This window comes from Ranitomeya imitator, chromosome 4 (assembly GCF_032444005.1).
Source record: "Ranitomeya imitator isolate aRanImi1 chromosome 4, aRanImi1.pri, whole genome shotgun sequence".
Taxonomy (NCBI): domain Eukaryota; kingdom Metazoa; phylum Chordata; class Amphibia; order Anura; family Dendrobatidae; genus Ranitomeya; species Ranitomeya imitator.
In genome coordinates, this window is record NC_091285.1 from 624,038,188 (window position 1) to 624,065,795 (window position 27,608).

Here is a 27,608-nt window from a genome sequence, read left to right on the forward strand (position 1 = left end):
AAACAGATAGAATGGAAAGAAGAGCTAAAGATAAACTAGCACCTATTAGAAATGTTTGGAATCAATGGGTAGAGATTCTACCAAAATTGTATAATAGTGGTGAAAATGTAACTGTTGATGAGCAACTGGTGGCATTCCGAGGTAGGTGCCAATTCAGACAATATATACCAAGTAAGCCAGAAAAATACGGCATCAAGATCTGGACACTTTGCGACAGCAAAAGTTCATATGCTCTAAATGTTCAAGTGTATACAGGAAAAACTCCTGGTGAAAGACCTGAAAAAATCAGGGTATGCGTGTTGTTCTCGATTTGACTCATGGACTAAAAGGACAAAATGTCACATGTGACAACTTTTTTACATCCTATCAACTAGGCCAGATGTTGAAGAAAAAACAACTTACCATGCTGGGTACTATAATAAAAAACAAACCTGAACTACCGCAAGGTATCCTTAGCAAGAGAGAGGTGTACAGTTCTACTTTTTTTTTTCTGGAAATACAACTGTTGTTTCTTATGTTTCAAAAAAACCCAAGCAGGTAATTTTAATGAGCACAATGAACCATGACAATGCCGTAAGTGATAGAGAAGACAGAAAGCCTGACATTATTTTGGATTATAATGCCACAAAGGGAGCAGTTGATACTTTATTCAAAGCAATATCAACATATACATGCAAACGCAAAACCAATCGGTGGCCAATGATTTTATTTTATAACATACTGGACGTTTCTGCATACAATGCATTTGTCTTATGGAGAGAAATCGACCCCGATTGGAACCGGAATAAGCTGCATAAAAGAAGATTATTTCTTGAGGAATTGGGCAAATCCCTGGTTAGGCCATATAATGAGAGCAGAAAAGTGACCCCCAGAAGTGAAGCCATTGTAAAAAGTGTCCAGCATGCTCAAGAAAGAGACTCCACAACAAACGGCCTCCACCAGCACAGCTACCAGAAAAAAAAGGAAGAGATGTAGCTTCTGTCCATCTTCCTGTGACAATAAGACTAATCTGACATGTGCTGGATGTTCAAAATATCTGTGTAAAGGACATGTGTCTTATTATTGTGTTCAGTGTAAAAACGCATGAACATGTTCAGTTTTTCTTTTTTCTTTCTAAAAAGGTTGAAGTTTTTATGATTTTTCATTTGTTGATTTATAAATATTGTTTTCAAAAAGTTAAATTTCATATTTTAGTGATAGTAATGTAAAGCTTCTTTGTTATTTGTGTGCAGAATGCCAACAATCAAAGATAGTTGTAAAAAGCCTGTGTAACCTTTTTATGAAAAAAATAAATTAAGTTTAACCCCTTAGCGACCGCCGATACGCCTTTTAACGGCGGCCGCTAAGGGTACTTAAACCACAGCGCCGTTAATTAACGGCGCTGTGGAAAAAGTCCATAGCGCCCCCCAGAGGCCGATTTTCTCCGGGGTCTCGGCTGCCGAGGGTAGCCGAGACCCCAGAGAACATGATTCGGGGTTTTTTTAACCCACCCCGCATTTGCGATCGCCGGTAATTAACCGTTTACCGGCGATCGCAAAAAAAAAAAAAAAAAGCGATCTCTTTTTAATTTCTCTGTCCTCCGATGTGATCGCACATCGGAGGACAGAGAAAAGGGGTCCCAGGTGGCCCCCCAATACTCACCTAGCTCCCCCGATGCTCCTCGTGTCTCCCGGTGGGCGCCGCCATCTTCAAAATGGCGGGCGCATGCGCAGTGCGCCCGCCGGCCGGCACTGTAGTTTTTCAACGCATCCGCTGCCCAATCTATGTCCTGGGGAGGAGGGGGCGGAGTTACGGCCACGCATGCGCGGTCAGAAATGGCGGATGCGACGTACAAAAAAACGTTTCATTGAACGTTTTTTTGTGCCGACGCTCCACCAAAACACAACTGATCCAGTGCACGACGGACGCGACGTGTGGCCATCCGTCACGATCCGTCGGCAATACAAGTCTATGGGCAAAAAACGCATCCTGCGGGCACATTTGCAGGATCCGTTTCTTGTCCAAAACGACGGATTGCGACGGAATGCCAAACGACGCAAGTGTGAAAGTAGCCTTAGGGCTAGGGTTAGGGTTGGGGCTAAAGTTAGGGCTAGGGTTGGGGCTAAAGTTAGGGTTAGAGCTGGGATTAGGGTTAGGGTTTGGATTAGGGTTGGTATTAGGGTTAGGGTTGGCATTAGGGTTACGCTTGGGATTAGGGTTAGGTTTGGGATTAGGGTTAAGGTTAGGGTTGTGATTAGGGGTGTATTGGGATTAGGCTTAGGTTTGAGGTTAGGGTTGAGATTAGGATTAGGGGTGTGTTGGATTTAGGGTTTTGATTAGGGTTATGGTTAGGGTTGACATTAGGGTTGTTTTGGGGTAAGGGTTGTGATTATGGTTAGGGTTAGTGATTAGGATTATGGATCAGGTTGGGATTAGGGTTAGGGGTGTGTTGGGGTTAGGGTTGGAGCTAGAATTGGGGGGTTTCCACTGTTTAGGTACATCAGGGGGTCTCCAAACACGACAGCCAATTTTGCGCTCAAAAAGTCAAATGGTGCTCCCTCCCTTCTGAGCTCTGCCGTGCGCCCAAACAGTGGGTTACCCCCACATATGGGGCATCAGCGTACTCGGGATAAATTGGACAACAACTTCTGGGGTCCAATTTCTCTTGTTACCCTTGTGAAAATAAAAACTTGGGGGCTACAAAATCTTTTTTGTGAAAAAAAAATATTTTTTATTTTCACGACTCTGCATTCTAAACTTCTGTGAAGCACTTGGGCATTCAAAGTTCTCACCACACATCTAGATAAGTTCCTTGGGGGGTCTAGTTTCCAAAATGGGGTCACTTGTGGGGGGTTACTACAGTTTAGGTACATCAGGGGCTCTGCAATCGCAACATAATGCCCACAGACCATTCTATCAAAGTCTGCATTCCAAAAAGGCGCTCCTTCCCTTCCGAGCTCTGCCGTGCGCCCAAACAGTGGTTTACCCCCACATATGGCGCATCAGCGTACTCGGGATAAATTGGACAACAACTATTGCAGTCCAATTTCTCCTGTTACCCTTGTGAAAATAAAAACTTGGGGGCTACAATATCTTTTTTGTGGAAAAAAAAAATATTTTTTATTTTCACGACTCTGCATTCTAAACTTCTGTGAAGCACTTGGGCATTCAAAGTTCTCACCACACATCTACATAAGTTCCTTGGGGGGTCTAGTTTCCAAAATGGGGTCACTTGTGGGGGGTTACTACAGTTTAGGTACATCAGGGGCTCTGCAATCGCAACATAATGCCCACAGACCATTCTATCAAAGTCTGCATTCCAAAAAGGCGCTCCTTCCCTTCCGAGCTCTGCCGTGCGCCCAAACAGTGGTTTACCCCCACATATGGTGCATCAGCGTACTCGGGATAAATTGGACAACAACTATTGCAGTCCAATTTCTCCTGTTACCCTTGTGAAAATAAAAACTTGGGGGCTACAATATCTTTTTTGTGGAAAAAAATTTTTTTTTTATTTTCACGACTCTGCATTCTAAACATCTGTGAAGCACTTGGGCATTCAAAGTTCTCACCACACATCTAGATAAGTTCCTTGGGGGGTCTAGTTTCCAAAATGGGGTCACTTGTGGAGGGTTTCTACTGGTTAGGTACATCAGGGGCTCTGCAAATGCAACATAATACCCGCAGACCATTCTATCAAAGTCTGAATTCCAAAACGGCGCTCCTTCCTTCCGAGCTCTGCCGTGCGCCCAAACAGTGGTTTACCCCCACATATGGGGTACCAGCATACTCAGGACAAATTGGACAACAACTTTTGGGGTCCAATTTCTCTTGTTACCCTTGTGAAAATAAAAATTTGGGAGCTAAAAAATCTTTTTTGTGGAAAAAAAAATATTTTTTATTTTCACGGCTCTGCATTATAAACTTCTGTGAAGCACTTGGGCATTCAAGGTTCTCACCACACATCTAGATTTAAGTTCCATGGGGGGTCTAGTTTCCAAAATGGGGTCACTTGTGGGGGATTTCTACTGTTTAGGCACATCAGGGGCTCTCCAAACGCGACATGGCGTCCGATCTCAATTCCAGCCAATTCTACATTGAAAAAGTAAAACGGCACTTTCTCTTCCAAGCTCTGCGGTGCGCCCAAACAGTGGTTTACCCCCACATATTGGGTATCGACGTACTCAGGAGAAATTGCACAACAACTTTAGTGGTCTAATTTCTCCTGTTACCCTTGTGAAAATAAAAATTTGTGGGCAAAAAGATCATTTTTGTAGAAAAAATGCAATTTTTTTTTTTCACGGCTCTACGTTATAAACTTCTGTGAAGCACATGGGGGTTCAAAGTGCTCGCCACACATCTAGATAAGTTCCTTAAGGGGTCTAGTTTCCAAAATGGTGTCACTTGTGGGGGGTTTCCACTGTTTAGGCACATCAGGGGCTCTCCAAACGCGACATGGCGTCCAATCTCAATTCCAGCCAATTCTACATTGAAAAAGTAAAACGGCACTCCTTCTCTTCCAAGCTCTGCGGTGCGCCCTAACAGTTGTTTACCCCCACATATTGGGTATCAGCGTACTCAGGAGAAATTGCACAACAACTTTTGTGGTCTAATTTCTCCTGTTACCCTTGTGAAAATAAACATTTGTGGGCAAAAAGATCATTTTTGTAGAAAAAATGCGATTTTTTTTTTTTCACGGCTCTACGTTATAAACTTCTGTGAAGCACATGGGGGTTCAAAGTGCTCGCCACACATCTAGATAAGTTCCATGGGGGGTCTAGTTTCCAAAATGGGGTCACTTGTGGGGGGTTTCCACTGTTTAGGCACATCAGGGGCTCTCCAAACGCGACATGGCGTCCAATCACAATTCCAGCCAATTCAACATTGAAAAAGTAAAACGGCGCTGCTTCACTTCTAAGTTCTGCGGTGCGCCCTAACAGTGGTTTACCCACACATATGGGGTATTGGCGTATTCAGGAGAAATTGCATAACAAAATTTATGGTTACATTTCTGTTTTTACACTTGTGAAAATAAAAAAAATGGTTCTGAATTAAGATGTTTGCAAAAAAAAGGTAAATGTTCATTTTTTCCTTCCACATTGTTTCAGTTCCTGTGAAGCACGTAAAGGGTTAATAAACTTCTTGAATGTGGTTTTGAGAACCTTGAGGGGTGTAGTTTTTAGAATGGTGTCACACTTCATTATTTTCTATCATATAGACCCCTCAAAATGACTTCAAATGTGATGTGGTCCCTAAAAAAATGGTGTTGTAAAAATGAGAAATTGCTGGTCAACTTTTAACCCTTATAACTCCCTAACAAAAAAAAATTTTGTTTCCAAAATTGTGCTGATGTAAAGTAGACATGTGGGAAATGTTATTTATTAACTATTTTTCGTGACATATCTCTCTGATTTAAGGGCATAAAAATACCAAGTTTGAAAATTGCTAAATTTTAAAATTTTTTGCCATATTTCCGTTTTTTTCATAAATAATCGCAAGTAATATCGAAGAAATGTTACCACTAACATGAAGTACAATATGTCACGAAAAAACAATCTCAGAATCAGCGGGATCCGTTGAAGCGTTCCAGAGTTATAACCTCATAAAGTGACAGTGGTCAGAATTGCAAAAATTGGCCTGGTCATTAAGTACCAAATTGGCTCTGTCACTAAGGGGTTAAATTTAAATTTTTCATTTGTTTATGATCAACCATGTTCACATACAGTATAATAATGAAAAAAGTATTCAAATAAAACACTTAGAGTAGCTAAAAATCAAGAATTAATAGGTCGGGTCATATTGACCCGGGAACAGTACAAGTGTATGGCAAATGCGAACAGAACAGCAGGGTAAAATGGCCGCTGTGGCCAATTTATGCAAAGAAATGTATGTGTTTCGTTTTAATTTCAATAGTTGGCAAGTGGAGTCGTAGGGGGCAGGGTAGTGGGGTTGGAAGATTGATTACAGAGAAGACCCAGTCTTGACAATACGCGGTCCAGTGATTGCCAGGACAGGACAGGGATTGTCCAGCCAGACAGTGATTGCCAGGACGGGACAGAGATTGTTCAGCCAGAAAGTGATTGCCAGGATGGGACAGGGATTGACCAGCGAGATAGCGATTGCCAGGAAGAGTTGGGATTGCAGGGAAGACAGGGAAAGCCCTAGAAATGTCACTGTGTTTGTGAGTCGCCCGCCAGGGCCGTAGGATACCCGGTACCGGATCCAGTGTTCACAGGTGGATGTCACGGTGGCGACCCGGTCCGTGGCCCTGGGCGCCCATGTAAAAGGAGAAATTGAATAAAGTTTATGTTCGTGACGCCACCTGTGGTATTCGGTCAGTGGGGACCGACGCTGCTTTAAGGGGTCCTCTGGGGTGATGTTATGGCAGCTAGATGGTATAACTTCCCACAGGTGAAGTATATCCCCAGGGCTCCCGGTGTGTAGATGGAAGATGATGGTGAAAGGTGTAGTAAAGAATGAGGACACAAGTTTGCAGTCTCTTTACCGGGTTTACTGAAGACTTCAGGCAGCCGCAGTCCAGGGTACCAGATCACAGGGCAGGCAGGGTCAAGCTGGCTTGGAAGCGAATCCAGAGTCCCCTTTACCAGGAGGAATTAAAAGCCTTCCTCTAACGGGGTGGTGTTGTAGTCCCTTACTACCTATGGCTTCAGATAAGGTCCTCACAGTTCTTCTCTCTGTCCCCCATATAGGATAGGACAATACCTGCATGACAGGTAACTCGAGCCTTTTTACAGGGACTCTAGCACGCCCTGAGCTCTGTTACTGTGTCTCAGGTGTGTGTGGTGGAGAGGTAACTTGCAGTTCAGCTGTCCTGCCGGTCACTGCTGTAAGTCGTAGAGTTCCTTACAACCTCGGTGTCCCGGTTACCGGTTATCTGCGCTTCAGAGGGAGATAGTTCATTCGCAGCTGGTCTCCCTTGATGTATCCTCTCCTGTGCTTTGCTCTCCTGCACGCTCACTAAACAATGTCCTTTCCCTCTGTATGTCTCTTTCTATGAGCTGTAGTACTTCAGACTACACAGCCCCTTATGCGTTCTTCCTGCCTCAGACTACTCCAGTCTGCTTCCTGGCACTTTCTCATTAAGTCTGACTTACTTTCCTTCCAAAACCACAATATATATGCATATGCAGGGGAGTCACCAAGGAAATAGGATCAAAAGCTCCCCCTTGTGGCCTGGAGTGGGAACATGTTGTGTGCATTGTGGTTACCTGATAAAAGATATCCTTCATCGCTTCCAAATGTAACATCGCTCTCCCCGTGAGGAAAGCAATGCTACTGTGATGACCAGGACCCTGGGGCGCCACATATGCACTGTGCCGCATCTGTTATGAAAACCCTGTTGATAAGTAAAGTAGAGCTGTTAGGCTATGTGCACATGTTGCGGATTGGTGTGCGAATTTTTCCGCACTGCTTTTGCAAAATTCGCAGGTAAACCGCACTGCAGATTACCTGCGGATTTGCCGTGGATTTTACAGTGGTTTTTGTGCGGATTCCACCTGCGGTTTTACACCTGCGGATTCCTATTGAGGAGCAGGTGTAATGGCAGGTACAGTACTGATTAAGAAAAAAACACCTAAACAATAACGCCCTCTCGGCCAACAAGGGGCATACCTCTAGGCCATACCATATAAACCTAAAAAAACAAACATACCAGGCCCGTAGAATAATAGCTAATATCGCTAGATCCAAAGGATCATAATTTGTCATGAAATGGTCATTGACCAAAGGTCCATGCCAGGAAATAGAGGTATGAAAGGAAGTAATCAATATGCACTTTCGTTGATTGAGATATTAAATATACATCAGCATAATATATATAAACACAATATGTGGACAAAAAGGTGAAAAAGAAAGGAAACAGCTAAAAAAGCAGCATATATAGATGGCAAAAGCAATGCTGAAGATAACATCAAAAATCCGAGCACCCTAACTCTAACTGCATACCAGCGTGTGCTAAATGATCATACTAGGGTTAGCGATCCTAAATGTGCAATCAATCATGGATTGGACGATCCCTAAGGGCTAAACCCTATTGATAACAGAAGACAAGACGCACATAATATAGTCCAGGCAACAAGATTATAAGTATATATCACTGTAATTGTGTAAAGTTACCTTGGGACATGTTGATCATAAACGCCGGCGTGCAGTGAGCAGGGAGAGAGGCCTCACCTAGGAAAGAGGATCAAAAGCTCCCCCTTGTGGCCTGGAGTGTGAACATGTTGTGTGCATTGTGGTTACCTGATAAAAAATATCCTTCATCGCTTCCAAATGTAACCGCTCTCCCTGTGAGGAAAGCAATGCTACTGTGACGACCAGGACCCTGGGGCGCCACATATGCACTGTGCCGCATCTGTTATGAAAACCCTGTTGATAAGTAAAGTAGAGCTGTTAGGCTACGTGCACATGTTGTGGATTGGTGTGCGGATTTTTCCGCACTGTTTTTGCAAAATTCGCAGGTAAGCCGCACTGCAGATTACCTGCGGATTTGTTGCGGATTTACGGCGGTTTTTGTGCGGATTCCACCTGTGGTTTTACACCTGCGGATTCCTATTGAGGAGCAGGTCTAATGGCAGGTACAGTACTAATTAAGGAATGTACCTCTGACTGCGGAGCACATAGCGTTAAAGCACTGTCAGTGCCCAATTCCCCCCCGCTGCTCCCCCAGGTGATGCTCTAACTGGGACCCCAACTGACCAATGGGAATAGAGGGGAGGGGGGGTCCGGCCACACCTACATGGGTTAAATGTAGGAACCCAGGTCAGCAACTTTCTCATTCTCCCTGGCTGACCCCTGGAAGCTGTTGGATCTCCTTACAAACAGGTTTGAGGCCCTGCGGCAGAGAGCAGTACAGGAAGGTGAGCAATGGTTATTACGATTAGTGATGGGCAGTGTGGCTTTTTTTCGTGATCCGGTTCATTCGGCTCCGCTCACCCTAAAGAGCCGACTCTTTTTTAAATAGAAATGCGTTTTCCACTGTCATTGTTCCAGGTCTTTGCCTGTACAGTGAGAGCCTCATTATAGACCTGGACTAGTATCTGGTGAAGCAGTACAGACGGTGTTTCCAGCATTGCCGTTTCCCCAGATTGTTAGCTCTTGTGAACAGGGCCCCTCCGCTACTCGGCTGTAGTCTTAACGTATTACTTTCTAATATGTGGCGGTTTTTGTACATTGCTGTAGTCATTCCCTCTTGGGCACAATTTATCTGCATCCGTATTTTTTCTCTAAACGGAAGTAAACACATGGAACTGCATCCTGATCAGGATTTGGTTGGAAATGTCAAATTCTGACTTGTGGGGCAGAGGAGAGGGGAGAGACTGGTGAAAGTGAAACAAAAAAAATGGGGTTCCGAGCCTGGGCAGTATGACATCCACATGCAGATTGGACGCAGGCATCCTGATTTGGGGGCATCTACACTGACAATCATATTTGTTTTGGATGCGCTGCCACGTACCAGGATGTCTGCAGATTTTTTTAACACCCATGCCAGGTGCCCCATGTTATATACAGGCTCTCAATGCATTTTATTAACATTAGCACGCTATAACATAGGGCACAGCAGGCAGAGTCTACATTATGTCTGCATCCTGCTCCCATACAGTTTCATCACTTTCCCATACAGCACATCCCTTGCCTCCCAGCATGCGCCGTTCCGCATAACGGATCCCTGCACACGGAGTCATATAGATCTGTGCGTGTCCTGGATCCGTGCTTCATGGTAACTCCAGACGTGTAGCCATGGGTCCGTGCGTGTCCATGTCCCTGCGTGTTTTTCAGACTACACAAAACTGCAACAAGTTGCGTTTTTGTGCGTCTGGTAAAATATGCAGACACATGGATCCATGGGAAAACGGTGACGACTGGATGCACACGCAGGACCCATCTGTCACCAGTGAAAGGCAATGGAGACGTAAACGGATCCGTGTGCAGCCATTGTCACACAGATTGCGAAATATGCAAGTGTGAAACCAGCGTAACTCTATATAATCATTGAAGCTGTACTAGATCTCACCACAGGTTCCACCTAAAATCAATTTACATAACTTATTACCCTATCCTCAGCAGCAACAAGTGACACCGTCCATCCTCCTCCCTGTATGTTCCTGTCCTGAATCCTCCTCAGTCCTGACTAATACTATGATACCAAACAATCTGCTGAGTCCCTCCTCCTATACATACTATATACAGTATATGCCATGCATGAGGTCAGTAAACTATATCTTTATTTGGGACTAAGGTAACTCAGATCCTGACTCCAGCACTTAAGGACGGTGTAACACTAATGCTTGTAGTCTGGGGGCACTGAAGGGTTAACAATAGGAAGCCCTTTTTTTTCTTTTCCCATCCACCCTGTCCTGTGCTTGTCTGCACCATTTCTCCAGTACTCACAAACAGGCCACCAGGCTGAAGTTGGTTTCTTATTGTTCAGTTTCTTATTTGGAGCTGAAGTTGGTTTCTTATTCGTCAGTTTCTTATTCGGCAATTTTTTCTTTTCTGTTTTTTTATAGGTTTAACAACAAAAAATAGGCTTCACAATAATAATATACAATGCAGTGAGATGTCCTGATGTGAATACACTTAAAAACGGCTACAAAAACAACAAAAATGGCACAAAAATGGGCATCAAAGTGGGCACCAAAGAGCGCTGAAGAAAAGGTTAAATGCCTTTGGGCCACTGATTTTATATTGCAGACATATAGAACAGGGCGCCCCACATCATAACCAGTTATCTCCAGCCTGGCCCAAATGAGTTCTGGGCATCATAACTGGCATCAAAGTGGGTAGACAGTCAATTTTGGCCATTTGAATAAGTAACTGATGTTTTTAAGGGGTTAAATGCCTTTGGGCCACTGATCTGACACTTAAAATACACAGATATTGATGCCATGCAACAAACCCAGGTCCCTCCAGCCTGGTCCAAATGGGTTCTGGGCATCAGAACTGGCATCAAAGTGGGCAAACAGCCCATTTTCACAGATTTGAATAAGTAACTGATGTTTTTAAGGGGTTAAATGCCTTTGGGCCACTGATCTGACACGTAAAATATACAGACAGTGATGCCCTGCTTCAAACCCAGGTCCCAACAGCCTGGCCCAAAAGGGTTCTGGGCACCAGAACTGGCATCAAAGTGGGCAAACAGCCCATTTTCACACATTTGAATAAATAACTGATGTTTTTAAGGGGTTAAATGCCTTTGGGCCACTGATCTGACACATAAAATACACAGAAAGTGGTGCCCTGCATCAAACCCAGGTCCCTACAGCCTGGCCCAAATGGGTTCTGGGCACCAGAACTGGCATCAAAGTGGGCAAACAGCCCATTTTCACAGATTTGAATAAGTAGCTGATGTTTTTAAGGGGTTAAATGCCTTTGGGCCACTGATACCACAGTGCATACATATAGAACAGGGAGCCCCACATCAAAAACAGGTCTAGCCAGCCTGGCCCAAATGGGTTCTGGGCATCAAAACTGGCATCAAAGTGGGCAAACAGCCCATTTTCACATATTTGAAAAAGTAACTGATGTTTTTAAGGGGTTAAATGCCTTTGGGCCACTGATCTGACACATAAAATACACAGACAGTGATGCCCTGCATCAAACCCAGGTCCCTACAGCCTGGCCCAAATGGGTTCTGGGCACCAGAACTGGCATCAAAGTGGGCAAACAGCCCATTATCACAGATTTGAATAAGTAACTGATGTTTTTAAGGGGTTACATGCATTTGGGCCACTGATCTGACACATAAAATACACAGATATTGAAGCCCTGCAACAAACCCAGGTCCCTACAGCCTGGCCCAAATGGGTTCTGGGCACCAGAACTGGCATCAAAGTGGGCAAACAGCCCATTTTCACACATTTGAATAAGTAACTGATGTTTTTAAGGGGTTAAATGCCTTTGGGCCACTATCTGACACTTAAAATACACAGATATTGATGCCCTGCATCAAACCCAGGTCCCACCAGCCTGGCCGAATGAGGAGGGGGTGACAGACGTGTCTCTCACCCCGCTGTATACTGGGGGGATTATTACTAGTATAGGGTCTCACCCCCTGCCCCTCTGTATACTGGGGGATTATAACTAGTACAGGGTCTCACCCCCCCTGCTGTATACTGGGGGGATTATTACTAGTACAGGGTCTCACCACCCCCGCTGTATACTGGGGGATTATTACTAGTACAGGGTCTCACCACCCCCGCTGTATACTGGGGGATTATTACTAGTACAGGGTCTCACCCCCCCTGCTGTATACTGGGGGGATTATTACTAGTACAGGGTCTCAACCCACCTGCTGTATACTGGGGGGATTATTACTAGTAAAGGGTCTCACCACCCCCGCTGTATACTGGGGGATTATTACTAGTACAGGGTCTCACCCCCCCTGCTGTATACTGGGGGGATTATTACTAGTACAGGGTCTCACCACCCCCGCTGTATACTGGGGGGATTATTACTAGTACAGGGTCTCACCCCCCCGCCGTATACTGGGGGGATTATTAGTAGTACAGGGTCTCACCCCCCGCTGTATACTGGGGGGATTATTACTAGTACAGGGTCTCACCCCCCTCCCCCCCCCCCCCCGCTGTATACTGGGGGGATTATTACTAGTACAGGGTCTCACCCCACCTGCTGTATACTGGGGGGATTATTACTAGTAAAGGGTCTCACCACCCCCGCTGTATACTGGAGGATTATTACTAGTACAGGGTCTCACCCCCCCTGCTGTATACTGGGGGGATTATTACTAGTACAGGGTCTCACCACCCCCGCTGTATACTGGGGGGATTATTACTAGTACAGGGTCTCACCCCCCCGCCGTATACTGGGGGGATTATTAGTAGTACAGGGTCTCACCCCCCGCTGTATACTGGGGGGATTATTACTAGTACAGGGTCTCACCCCCCTCCCCCCCCCCCCCCCCGCTGTATGCTGGGGGATTATTACTAGTACAGGGTCTCACCACCCCCGCTGTATACTGGGGGATTATTACTAGTACAGGGTCTCACCCCCCCTGCTGTATACTGGGGGGATTATTACTAATGCAGGGTCTCACCCCCCCGCTGTATACTGGGGGGATTATTACTAGTACAGGGTCTCACCACCCCCGCTGTATACTGGGGGGATTATTACTAATGCAGGGTCTCACCCCCCCGCTGTATACTGGGGGGATTATTACTAGTACAGGGTCTCACCACCCCCGCTGTATACTGGGGGGATTATTACTAGTGCAGGGTCTCACCCCCCCGCTGTATACTGGGGGGATTATTACTAGTACAGGGTCTCACCACCCCCGCTGTATACTGGGGGGATTATTACTAGTACAGGGTCTCACCCCCCCGCTGTATACTGGGGGGATTATTACTAGTACAGGGTCTCACCCCCCCGCTGTATACTGGGGGGATTATTACTAGTACAGGGTCTCACCACCCCGCTGTATACTGGGGGGATTATTACTAGTACAGGGTCTCACCACCCCCGCTGTATACTGGGGGGATTATTACTAGTACAGGGTCTCACCCCCCGCTGTATACTGGGGGGATTATTACGAGTACAGGGTCTCCTGCCCCCGCTGTATACTGGGGGGATTATTACTAGTGCAGGGTCTCACCCCCCGCTGTATACTGGGGGGGATTATTACTAGTACAGGGTCTCAGCACGCCCGCAGTATACTGGGGGGATTATTACGAGTACAGGGTCTCACCACCCCCGCTGTATACTGGGGGGATTATTACTAGTACAGGGTCTCACCCCCCGCTGTATACTGGGGGGGATTATTACTAGTACAGGGTCTGACCGCCCCCGCTGTATACTGGGGGGATTATTACTAGTACAGGGTCTCACCACCCCCACTGTATACTGGGGGATTATTACTAGTACAGGGTGTAAGGGGGTGTGCAGGTGGTTGTATTGAGCCCTGCATTCCTGTACATGCCTACCTAATGAAACTGGGTATGTTTTGTGTTTGCTGTGTGCCCTGTGTAGTTTATGATAGCTGACACTGTTTAATATGATAATGGCTGACACTGTTCTGATATCTGTGTGTTGGGGACAGGAATAGGGACGGTCAGTGGCAGTGGTAGGTCAGCATTGGTAAGGGTTATGGCAGTGTAGTTGTGGGTTAGTGTAAGGGGCGCTGTAGAGTAGGAGATTAGATTGTGTTGAGAATTGGTTTCAGTCAGAGTAGTGACAGGTGAGAAAGGTGTGGAGCCAGTGTAGCGGCAGGGAGAGCGCCTTCCTGAGGTAATTTTCAGGTAGTGAGAAGAGCTGGAGCTGTGTGAGGAGAATTGTTCTAGAAGGAGCTGTGACAGAAAGCTGAACAGAGCAACAGTGTAGAGCTGAGAGAGCGAGGCGGCCTGGAAGAATCAGTGGCTCGTCTGTGGGTTACCTCCCATGGCGTCCGGGACTTACGGTCCGAACAGGAATTGCGGAGGCAACCTGAATTTTCGCTCAAGATGGGGAAAGTGGACGGGGAGCACTCAGTATCAGCTAGCTGGATGGCTCAGGAAGCTGCGGGCCTGGGAGCCATGGTGCAGGAAGAAAAGCTGAGGGAGCAGACCAGGGAAAATGCAGGAGATGGATTACTCATGTATTGGGAAAATGGATGGATTGTAACTGTTATGAAGATGCACAAGTTAAGTAAAGTTTTATTGAAAATGAATCAGGACTTTGATAACATTTGTGTGTATCTGCGACGGATTGGAGCCCTGTATGTTATGAAGGATTCTGACTCACAGGTGGGTGAACTACATGACACACACAGCTCACCACAAAATGGACATGATATTTCTGTAGCGGAGCGTCAGGGTGTGATGAGGAAGCAGCAGCAATCCCTCGGTGCGGCTACCACCCTGGCCCCCATTACAAGGGTCTCATCGTCCCCGCTGTATACTGGGGGATTATTACTAGTACAGGGTCTCACCACCCCGCTGTATACTGGGGGGATTATTACTAGTACAGGGTCTCACCACCCCCGCTGTATACTGGGGGATTATTACTAGTACAGGGTCTCACCCCCCGCTGTATACTGGGGGGATTATTACTAGTACAGGGTCTCACCACCCCGCTGTATACTGGGGGGATTATTACTAGTACAGGGTCTCACCACCCCCGCTGTATACTGGGGGATTATTACTAGTACAGGGTCTCACCCCCCGCTGTATACTGGGGGGATTATTACTAGTACAGGGTCTCACCACCCCGCTGTATACTGGGGGGATTATTACTAGTACAGGGTCTCACCACCCCGCTGTATACTGGGGGGATTATTACTAGTACAGGGTCTCACCCCCCCACTGTATACTGGGGGGATTATTACTAGTACAGGGTCTCATCGTCCCCGCTGTATACTGGGGGATTATTACTAGTACAGGGTCTCACCACCCCCGCTGTATAATGGGGGGATTATTACTAGTACATGGTCTGACCACCCCCCCGCTGTATACTGGGGGGATTATTACTAGTACAGGGTCTCACCACCCCCGCTGTATACTGGGGGATTATTACTAGTACAGGGTCTCACCACCCCGCTGTATACTGGGGGGATTATTACTAGTACAGGGTCTCACCACCCCGCTGTATACTGGGGGATTATTACTAGTACAGGGTCTCACCACCCCGCTGTATAATGGGGGGATTATTACTAGTACATGGTCTGACCACCCCCCCGCTGTATACTGGGGGGATTATTACTAGTACAGGGTCTCACCCCCCCCGCTGTATACTGGGGAGATTATTACTAGTACAGGGTCTCACCCCCCCCCCCCCCCGCTGTATACTGGGGGGATTATTACTAGTACAGGGTCTCACCCCCCCCGCTGTATACTGGGGGGATTATTACTAGTACAGGGTCTCACCCCCCCCGCTGTATACTGGGGGATTATTACTAGTACAGGGTCTCAGGGTCTCACCACCCCGCTGTATACTGGGGGGATTATTACTAGTACAGGGTCTCATCGTCCCCGCTGTATACTGGGGGATTATTACTAGTACAGGGTCTCACCACCCCCGCTGTATAATGGGGGGATTATTACTAGTACATGGTCTGACCACCCCCCCGCTGTATACTGGGGGGATTATTACTAGTACAGGGTCTCACCACCCCCGCTGTATACTGGGGGATTATTACTAGTACAGGGTCTCACCACCCCGCTGTATACTGGGGGATTATTACTAGTACAGGGTCTCACCACCCCGCTGTATAATGGGGGGATTATTACTAGTACATGGTCTGACCACCCCCCCGCTGTATACTGGGGGGATTATTACTAGTACAGGGTCTCACCCCCCCCGCTGTATACTGGGGAGATTATTACTAGTACAGGGTCTCACCCCCCCCCCCGCTGTATACTGGGGGGATTATTACTAGTACAGGGTCTCACCCCCCCCGCTGTATACTGGGGGGATTATTACTAGTACAGAGTCTCACCCCCCGCTGTATACTGGGGGGATTATTACTAGTACAGGGTCTCACCACCCCGCTGTATACTGGGGAGATTATTACTAGTACAGGGTCTCATCGTCCCCGCTGTATACTGGGGGATTATTACTAGTACAGGGTCTCATCATCCCCGCTGTATACTGGGGGGATTATTACTAGTACAGGGTCTCATCATCCCCGCTGTATACTGGGGGGATTATTACTAGTACAGGGTCTCATCGTCCCCACTGTATACTGGGGGGATTATTACTAGTACAGGGTCTCACCCCCCACCCCCGCTGTATACTGGGGGGAATATTACTAGTACAGGGTCTCACCACCCCGCTGTATACTGGGGGGTATATTATTAGTACAGGGTCTCACCACCCCCGCTGTATACTGGGGGGATTATTACTAGTCTCATCGTCCCCGCTGTATACTGGGGGGATTATTATTAGTACAGGGTCTCACCCCCCACCCCCGCTGTATACTGGGGGGATTATTACTAGTACAGGGTCTCACCCCCCGCTGTATACTGGGGGGATTATTACTAGTACAGGGTCTCACCACCCCGCTGTATACGGGGGGGATTATTACTAGGTCTCTCCGCCCATTATTACCTGCTATCAGGTATTATACGTCACTTCTTCTTATCTTCCAGGATAACGGTGATAAGACGTGTCCGGACCATGCTGAGACATCTTTTCCTGGTTCTGGTGCTCCTGGGTGAGGACAGTCACCATTTCTGGAGGTTTTCTATGAATGTGGCGTCGTTCTCCCCATGTGTTACTTCTGCAGGTTGTGGGATGTGTCTATTACTGCCGTTCTGTAATATATGTGTGGTGGTCCTCACGTCTTGTCTGTGTACGTATAGACCCCGGTGTGCTGTATATAGCGCTCATACAGCCGCTGTACGGGAAGTGTAATCCCAGGTGGCGGCCGCTCCCGTCACCCACATCACCTGGTGCAGCCTATGATTTATAGGGTTTATCCGGGATAATAAATCATGGCCGCGTCCTCCCTATTACACTTCATTCACTTCAATGGGTCTGAGCCGCAGTACCAGGCGCAGCCTATTACCGGTCTGTGGTGCTAGTGTAGGAAGAACGTAGCCATCTTTTTTTGTCAGACAGTAACCAGACGGCCCCGGCACCAATTGTCTCCAAATAACATAGGATCTGTGATTCTGACAGTAGATATCAGGGTACGGTCAGGCCGCCCCCATACACACCCGGTTATTGAAATCTGCCACTATATGATATGTTTTAGATCCCCTATATCTATAATCTGTGCCCGGTCATGGTATATGTTGGCCCTTTGATGACAAACGCCCCATATAACCTACCCTCAATGCGACAACTCCATGTGTGTCCAGATCACATTTTGCCCCCAAGCCCAATAGTCCTTGGCACCTTCCAAGCTTTGCCCGATGCAGATGCCGGCCTCATTACTTCTACTTGTTAATGTCTTTGTATTTTTCCCTTTTAGTATTCGCTCAGTTACCAGGAGGACAGACATATGAGGTCGTCTTTCCTCGGAGGTTGCACACTGTCTACAAGAGAGACACCCAGGTATCTCCCACTCCATGTGCCCAATAATTATAGAAGAAGCTTCTAATCAAGGGTATCACTATCATAAAGTGACGGTGGTAAGAAGTCCGTTCACATCTTCATCAGAGCCTCCATCGCAGATACCATCATATTTCAAAAGAATAATATTATTTTTACTTTCTTTTTATGTTATGAATATATTTTTATTTTTTATGTATTGATTTATTTTCAGTCAAAATTATGGACATCTTGGCGGAACCCAATATTCCCCATTATTAGTGAATGGGATTTGTCAGGCTGGGTGGTATCCATAATGCAATTGATATGGCAGAGGTTTTGCTTTTATTTTAAATGGAAGTTACAACCCAGATATGAACTTAGCCGTATACATATAGACAAACAAACTTACTATTGCCTTCAATTAGTCAGAGTGAAGAGAACGAAAGTCTGTTGATTTTAATATAAACCGTGTAGTACCCGATTGCTCCTTTGGGGGTGCTGTGGGTGAATTGAACTCTTTCTGATTGGTCCTCCAAAAGAATAGAGCTTATCTATTTAAGTCCCATTATTAGGGGCAGCCTGCAATCAATTAGTCTTCAAGAGACTTCTCTAATATGTAAAAAAAAAAAATCATTATTGAATTATTAAAATAGTATTTTTTATCTGTTTATCCAGAGCATTTATCCAGATGTTCTTCAATATGAGATCCACCTGCGTGGGAAGCCAACAGTCATTCACATTGAGAAGACAGAGTGAGTGGTCACAGTGTGGGTTATGTATATCTCGGGTGGTGAGATGACCGTATATACTTGTACATATCCCTTATAACAAAGTACGTAACTATAATAGGTGCAGGGGATGGAGTCGCACCCCAGACCTGGAGCCTACGTGAGCCCAATCGATCCCTTTGACCCATATTAGAAGACATATATTGGAGATTTTGCATTTGGGCTCACAAGTTACGCCACTGCTTATAGCAGGACGAAGTACTGCAGATTTCCACTGACGTCATGATACATTAATACTGACTAACTTCTCTCTGTTTCTGCAGGGGTCTGTTTGCGGAGGATTACACAGAAAGCAATTATCTAGAGGACGGCACTCTGGTCACCAGCAGCCCTGAGCACCAGGTACAGTAAGTCACCAGTCTTCAGGCACAGATATATTAAAACTTGAAAAAGGATGATAAAAATATCACAAGGGGAACTTTTTTTTTAAATTTATTTGCATTAAATTTAGAAATAGCAGGAGTTATTTCTCCTCTGTACAATGACTTATCTCTATCCAGGACTGGGACGAGGGGTAGACAGGGTAGGAGAAAATGCTACTATCTTCTGCCTACCCCTCTTGGGCGCACTTTGAAAAAAAAATTGCTGAATGTCTGTGGTCGCTCTACGTCTTCACAGATATTCAGCACTGTGACTGTTGGGGCACAGGCATGAAGGTGAGCGATGTCACTGACACTGATCACCGATCTCTCCTGCACCCTGGGCGTCACTCCCTCCCTGTTTTCAATTGCATTTGCGTCTATCAAATGCGAATGCAATTGCTGTGTGCATCGCCCGGGACAGGAGTAGAGGAGCTGTACTCTCCCCTGCTTTGCCGAAATCTCCAGCAAGACATAGGCCACTTGCGGCCTGCGCCTTGTTAAAGAAGGCGCACGCAGGGGAGTTTGGATGGCGAGTTACAGTGACGTCAGTGCACCATCCAGCGTCCACTGCGGCACTTCAAAGAAGAGGAGACGGTGGACCGGGAGCCGGGATTAGGTGAGTATGACCTTTTTTTTCCCTTAACTTTTATTACTGTGCAGGGGCCTTAACATGAGGGGCTATGCAGATGGGGAGCAGATAAAATGAGGGAAGGGGCTGTGCTGATGGGATGATAAACTGAGGCACTGTGCTGATGGTGCGGGAATAAACTGAGGGGCTGTGCAGATTGGGAGAATAAACTGAGGGGCTGTGCTGATGGGGGAATAAAATGAGGGGCTGTGCAGATCAGGGGAATAAAATGAGGGTCTGTGCAGAGGGGGGGGAGAATAAAATGAGAGGCTGTGTAGATGGGGGAATAAACATAGGGGATGTGCAATTGGGGCTGAATAAACAGAGGGCTGAGCAGTTGGGGGCATAAACTGGTGGGCTGTGCAGACGGGAATAAGCTGAGGGGCTGTACAGAGGGGGATAAAATGAAGGGCGATGAAGATGGGGGGAATAAACAGAAGGGCTATGCAGATGGGGGATAAATTGATAGGCTGTGCAGATGTGGGGAATAAGTTGTGGGGTTATGCTGATGAAGGAATAAAGTAAGGTGCTGTGCAGATGGGTATGTATAAACAGGGGCTGCTGATGGAGGGAATAAATTGACTAGCTATGCAGACGGGGGAATAAGCTGACGGGATTGTGCAGATTGAGGGAATAAGCTCAGGGGTTGTGCAGATGGGGGGATAAAATGATAACATGATAACCTGTGCAAATGGGGGTAAAAACAGGCTGTGTATATGGGAATAAACAGAGGGGCGGCTGTGCAGATGTGGGGGAATAAACAGAGGGGCTGTACAGATGGAGGAATAAACTGAAGGGCTGTGCAGATGGGGGACAAACTGAGGGGCAGTGCAGATGGGGAGAACAAACTCAGGGGCAGTGCAGGTGGGGGAATAAATTGAGCGGCTGTGCAGAGGGGGAACAGCACTCACCCCCGGGGCCGGATAGTAGCCTCTTCCTGGAAATGCCATAGCTGCAGGCTGGAGAGAGAGATGAGGACTGGGTGCATTGCAGCTTCCGGTCCCAGGGTTGGTATGAGCGCAAGACCTGTGATGACGTCACGGTCACATGACCATGACGTCATGGCAGGTCCTTCTTGCATACCATTCTTAGCATCGGAACCTGCCGCTTGCACTGCCGAGGACAGGGCGACACGTCGGAGGGTGAGAATAACGTTTTTTTTTATTATTATTATTATTTGTAACATTAGATCTTTTTACTATTGATGCTGCATACACAGCATCAATAGTAATGAGTAGGTCACACAGGGTTAATAGCTGCGTAACCGGAGTGCATTACACCGCGCTCCGGTAACGCTGGCATTAACCCTGTGTGAGGGCTGACTGGATGACTGGAGGGGAGTATGCAGCGGGCACTGACTGCGGGGATGAAGGAGCGGCCATATTGCCACCGGACTGTGGCCGTCGCTGATTGGTCGTGGCAATGGTCGTGGGCGTTTTGCCACGACCAATCAGCGACTTGGATTCCATGACAGACAGAGGCCGCGGCCAATGAATATCCGTAACAGAAGGACAGACAGAAAGACGGAAGTGACCCTTAGACATTTATATAGTAGATATGAACAGATATTTTTATGCAGTGGGCATTTTAATAACACTCTTAATGCTGTGTCGGGATGCTAAAGACCGGAGAAGAGAGAGGTCTGCAGAGAACAGCTGTGGATGTGAAAAGTCATCAAGAAATCTAGACAAGATGGAGATGAAAAGAAAGAGACGACTGTAAGATGTAATCCATAAGGTAGCTGGATGTAAATGTTTATTTGTGATACTGACTAATTCTAATCAGTGCTGTGGTTCCTGTATGGTCCATGGTCTGATGATGGCTGTTAATAACAATTCCCAGTATCTCCTTACCATTGTTAAGGACATTCTGGGAGTTGTAGGGTTGTAGATTCATGCAATAAAATTGTTTGTGGGGTTGACTTGATATTACAATTGTTTGTTGTACTAATCTTGGTTCTTGTATTCAAGTACTCTTGGTTCTAGTCATGTATTTATGTACTCATGGTGGTCCCGGTAATGTATTCATGTACTGATGGAGGTTCTGGTGACGTATTCATGTACTGATGGTGGTTCTGGTGACATAGTCAAGAACTAATGGTTGGTCTGTTGATGTATTCATGTACTGATGGTGGATCTAGTGATAATGTCACGGCCACAAGTGTCGGTCCAGCGGACGGTACCACAAACACCAACAATGGGATGGGAAATGGGGGAGGAAGGCCCTAATAGTAGGGACGAGGGATGGGGCACCTCCCAACTCAGCCTGTGCCTATCCCTAAGCTCCAATAACACCTTATGCGGGTCCCCCCCGCCACTATCATGAATCTGGTCCCTAGTTGTCACTTCACTTAACCCTGGCTAGTGCAAAGGTCAGCAAGGATGCTAGCTTCACCACTGCAGATGGTACAAATACAGGGGGTAGTGACAAGTGTGAGACAGACAAGGTGAAAACACAACTAACGTAGCTCCAGGTGCAACATCCACCAGGAATGTGGGGCACTCGGAAACGGGTCGCACGGCTCTTAAAGGGGTGGTCACAGTAGCAGTAACCCAATCCGTGGCCCTGGGCGCGCAATAAAAGGGAATGTTTGTAGGGGATTGGGGTTGAGGCCTTCCTACTGTGCTGTTCTCTAGGGGCTTGGTGCTTTTAGTTCTCCTCAAGTCCCTTTCTCAGCCTGTCCACTAAGTGAAACACCACCCGCATGGCAGGCAGCTTGAGCCTGTTCCTCGTGGTGACTCCGGGTTCTCATATGCTGCTGTGCCTTTGGGTGACATCTAAGGCCAGGAGATCTGCAATCTCCTGTCCACCGGATTTGATTGCGGGGCCTGAAGTTCCCACACAAACATGGACTCTGGTGTCCAGTCTTCGGCGCTTAGTCCTGGGGTGAGCTCAGTCGCAGCTCCTATCACCAGATTCTCCTCACTTTCTGCCTATGTTACTGTCGGCTTTCTCACACTAAATTGACTAACTCCGCCTCCAGGCCAAAATTTACGAAGGGAAGTTCCCCTAAAACAGGTGTTAGAGCTCCCCATTCTGGTCTGGAGTCAGGAAAGGTGTTGTATGCTGAGTGTATTACCTGCTAAGGGGATCCCTCTTGCTTCCAGGCATGGCATCACCTCCCCGAGGAAGGCAATGGCACTGTGGTAACCTGGGGTGCTATACAGGCACCGCTGCCAAGCTCCACACCACAGAGAATAAGGAAACAGTACCCCAAACTCCACAGAAGTAGCAGATTCAGAGCTTACACAAGAGAGCTGCAACTCCTCGGCTGGTCTCCATAGAAAACTCTATCATTATCAGTCAGCTGATGCATCAGGTGGCTATTTAAAGGATGGTGGGAGTGGTCACCACTCACATCAGCTGACCAGCTACACATCAGCTGCCAGCAAGGAAACTGACATTAACCCTTGCTGGCACGAAAGCAAAAACAACGTTTAAATTAAATCAGAGCCAGACTGTCACGAATTCAAAAAGAAATCATTACACTACCCCCCTTTCAATGAGGGGCTTCATTAACACCAGACCTCACTAGAAATGTGGTACGATGAAGACGCTTCAACCCACAGAGGTTTTCCCCCATGTCACCAAACACATACCCTCATTACATTCAGGGGGAACCACCACTCTAACCTGATCCATCCTCCTGAGAGAACACCAAGACTCAGGGTTTACTTGTGGTGAGGGTTGAATCCTGCCCTTATTCCCTGGTAGCACCTTATCTGCCTACACCGGAGAAGAAGGGGCAGGTTTGAGAAGGACGGCAGAGACAGTAGCTCCCAGGCAACAGTCTTTATAAGACCGGTTCCCAGCTCACTACTTTCTTGGACTGCCAATCTATGACTGGATTGTGTCTCTTCAGCCAGGGAAGACATAAGATGATGGGAGTTTGCATACCTTCCAGATGTAGCACGACATGGACTCTTCATGAAGAGTCCCTATATGCAGGTTAATATTGTCTGCGACTTGGGTCAGACTCCTCTGACTGAGAGGAACAAAGTCAATCGCATGAATGGAAATGGGTCTCACCAGGGTCCTACCAAACAGACCATGGGTCTGAACAAAGTGAGAATCCACCAGATTGACCCCAGCTTTACTATCAACAGGAACCGGTACCGTCTCAGTCTCCCCAACAATCACCACTTCAGAAGAAATGGAAAACTGAGATGTGAAGGTGGAGGAAATGAACACACCCTCGTTGCCTCCCTCCATACGACCAGGGGAATGCGGCTTCCAATGACCCAGGAGTAGCATAATGCACCAGTGTATCCTGAAGCCTAGCTGACAGAACCTTACAAAAATGGCCCTAAGAGCAGGGTCGTTCCACTGTGTGTCAGTGGCCCATCTCCGAAACTCTGAGCAGTACTCCTCAGCTGGCCGGCCCCCTGCTTGATCTTACGGAGTCAAGACTCCGCCAGGGAGACGCCATCAGGATCCCCATACACCAGGGCCAATGCCGCAAAAAACTCATCCAACGCATACAAAGATGGCGCATCGGTCCTGAAGAACGAGGGCAAAGCCTGAAATATAACTTACAGGCCTCCTTAAGACCAAAGATTTATATCTCCCTCCAGAGAACCTGTCAGGGAGAGATATCTTAAGTTGCAGTTGAGCCGAGACCATGAACCCAGACAAGACACCTGTTGAAGCTGATGTACCACCTGAGACCACAGATCCGTTAACTCATCTGTGAGGGTCTGGATCAGGTGAGCCAAAGCCTCTGCATGTGCCATAGGTTCACCGGAAGAATTGTACAGTTGGTGATAATGTCACGACCACAAGGGTTGGTCCAGCCGATGGCACAGCAAACACCAATAACATGATGGGAAAAGGGGGAGGAAGGCTTTAATAGCAGGGAACAAGGGATGGGGCACCTCCTAACTCAGCCTGTGCCTATCCCTAAGCTCCCCTAATGTCCTATGCGGGTCCTTCCCCCCACCACCATCTTGAACTTGGTCCCTAGCTGCCACCTCACTTAACCCTGGCTAGTGAACTGGTGATGCTAGCCTCACCACTGCAGATGGTACAAACACAAGGGATAGTGACAAGCGCAAGACAGACAGGCCCTCCGCCATCTTCCTGAAGCTGTGGGCCACCGGAAGCTGCATGTGTGCAGATTGAGATCTTGGCGGCCATTTTCCTGAAGCCGAGGGCTGCCGAGATCTCATTCTACACATGCGTGGCCTCAGGAAGATGGCCGCCAAGAAACCAGTGATGCACTGCGCTCTGCTCGCCGTGGACACCGGGCCGCGGCGCCGCCACATTTCTGCAGCCGGTATCCTGAGGAAGGGAACCTGCTCCATGCTTTGCCTCACCGCCGACACCAGACCCACAGCATCGCACCGCTGGGATATCCCGGGACTGTAGCATTGCCCCACTTCTGCCACCCCCGACTTTCATGCCTCCTGTGACCACACTCTACCACCGCCAGCCCTCATTTTAGATACCTTAAATTTGGACAATAAGATGGACCCCATCTTATAAAAATCTTTTTTCTGCTATTTTCCACCCCAAAATTTGTGGTGCATCTTATGGTCAGGTGAGTCTTATAGTCAAAAAAATATGGTTCTAGGTAGAAAGGCAAAATGAGCAATTGTTAGCACACAGTGCTATGTAATATGATGACTTCAGTATATTAAGGGATTAGAAACTGTGATGGGAAAGCTTTTTTAAGATCAGACTCATTGATCTCTACAATCATTATAAACTGACAAAACCTAAGATAGAAGTAAAATGAGCATATACCCTGCTGTAGCTAAATAAGTAAACAGAAATAGTGCATATAAATAAGGGTACTTAGTAAACACTGTTTTTGATTTAAAAAAAAGCGTAAAAGCCATCACACAAGTGACAATGAGTCGATTGGTCATTTCCTAGTAGCACCCTCCTTTGCAAGTAAGAGTTTTCAATAGTAACATAGTAACATAGTTAGTAAGGCCGAAAAAAGACATTTGTCCATCCAGTTCAGCCTATATTCCATCATAATAAATCACCAGATCTACGTCCTTCTACAGAACCTAATAATTGTATGATACAATATTGTTCTGCTCCAGGAAGACATCCAGGCCTCTCTTGAACCCCTCGACTGAGTTCGCCATCACCACCTCCTCAGGCAAGCAATTCCAGATTCTCACTGCCCTAACAGTAAAGAATCCTCTTCTATGTTGGTGGAAAAACCTTCTCTCCTCCAGACGCAAAGAATGCCCCCTTGTGCCCGTCACCTTCCTTGGTATAAACAGATCCTCAGCGAGATATTTGTATTGTCCCCTTATATACTTATACATGGTTATTAGATCGCCCCTCAGTCGTCTTTTTTTTAGACTAAATAATCCTAATTTCACTAATCTATCTGGGTATTGTAGTTCTCCCATCCCCTTTATTAATTTTGTTGCCCTCCTTTGTACTCTCTCTAGTTCCATTATAGTAACATAGTTAGTAAGGCCGAAAAAAGACATTTGAGGCCGAAAAAAGACATTTGTAATTTTACTTTGTAAATTCTTCCAGTTCTGTGAGATTCCTGGGTCGTCTTGCATGCACTGCTATTTTGAGGTCTAACCACAGATTTTCAATGATGTTCAGATCAGGAGACTGTGAGGGGCATTGTAAAACCTTCAGCTTGCGCCTTTTGAGCTAGTCTATTGTGGATTTTGACACGTGTTTAGGATCATTATTCATTTGTAGAATCCATCCTCTTTTTAACTTCAGTTTTTTTACAGATGGTGTTATGTTTGCATCAAGAATTTGTTGAAGTTTAATTGAAACCATTCTTCCCTCTACCCGTTAAATGTTCCACTTGCCATTGGCTGCAACACAACTTCGAAGTATGATTGATCCAACCCCATGCTTAATGGTTGTCGAGATGTTCTTTTCCTGAAATTCTGTGCCATTTTTTCTCCAAACATACCTTTGAACATTGTTTGGCGAAAGAGTTCTATTTTAACCTTACCGGTCTGCAGGACTTGTTTCCAAAATGCTTCAGGCTTGTTTAGATATTCTTTTGCATACTTCTGACGCTGAATGTTATGGTGAGGACGCAGTAAAGGTTTACTTCTGATGACTCTTCCATGAAGACTATATTTGTGCAGGTGTCTCTGAACAGTAGAACAATGTACCACAACTCCAGAGTCTTTCTGAAGGACTTTTGCAGTCAAGCAGGGGTTCTGAGTTGCCTCCCTAGCAAGCCTATATGTAGCTCTCACTGAAATTTTGCTTGGTTTTCCAGACCTTATCCTGACCTCCAATGTTCCTTTTAACTGCCATTTCTTAATTACATTTCAAATAGAGGAAAGGGCAAATTGAAAAAGCTTTGCTATCTTCTATCTTCTGTTTTGTGAGCCTCCACCATTTTCATTTTCAGAATGCTATGCATCTGCTTAGAACCCATGGCTGCTGTTTTTTTGCACAAGGTTAGAGGAATTTTTTATGAAGCTGGGAAATTTTCATTACCTGGCCTTTCCTAACGATGTTAATGAACAATCCATAACCCTAACATGCTAACTAAGGTCTGAAACCTTGGGCAAAGTTATCTGAGCATACAACTCTCCAAGGGTGCCCAAACTTTTGCATTGACCCATTTACATTTTTACTGTAAGTTCCTTTTTCGGGCATGCGCAGTTAGCGCTGCATTTCGACTTACAGCCACAGGCGCCGGGGACATTAATGAAGGCACAAGAGGCGGCGCCCTTACACGGAGGGGCTGAGTGATGGCTGGGAGGCGTTTGTGTCAGGGGGGAAAAGACGTGACCCCCGAACAGACTACAGGCAAATAAAAAAAACGAATATTGCAGGGTTGGAAGGGACCCCAAATCAAAGAGCCACCTTGACAGAATGCAGCATTAGTGCTGCACAAGGTGGCTCTTTTAGTTA

At 46.6% G+C, this 27,608-nt stretch overlaps 1 protein-coding gene across 1 annotated transcript in view; it reads left to right on the forward strand.

Annotated features, from left to right (window-relative positions):
* The window catches only part of LOC138674619 (zinc metalloproteinase-disintegrin-like VLAIP-B), a 116,054-nt gene that overhangs the window by 13,271 nt on the left and 75,175 nt on the right, over positions 1-27,608 (forward strand). Inside the window, exons 3-7 of the mRNA XM_069762435.1 lie at positions 17,076-17,140; positions 17,903-17,985; positions 18,640-18,716; positions 19,016-19,094; positions 23,691-23,854. Coding sequence (XP_069618536.1) covers positions 17,076-17,140; positions 17,903-17,985; positions 18,640-18,716; positions 19,016-19,094; positions 23,691-23,854 — 468 coding nt within the window. The remainder of the gene's footprint in view (positions 1-17,075; positions 17,141-17,902; positions 17,986-18,639; positions 18,717-19,015; positions 19,095-23,690; positions 23,855-27,608) is intronic.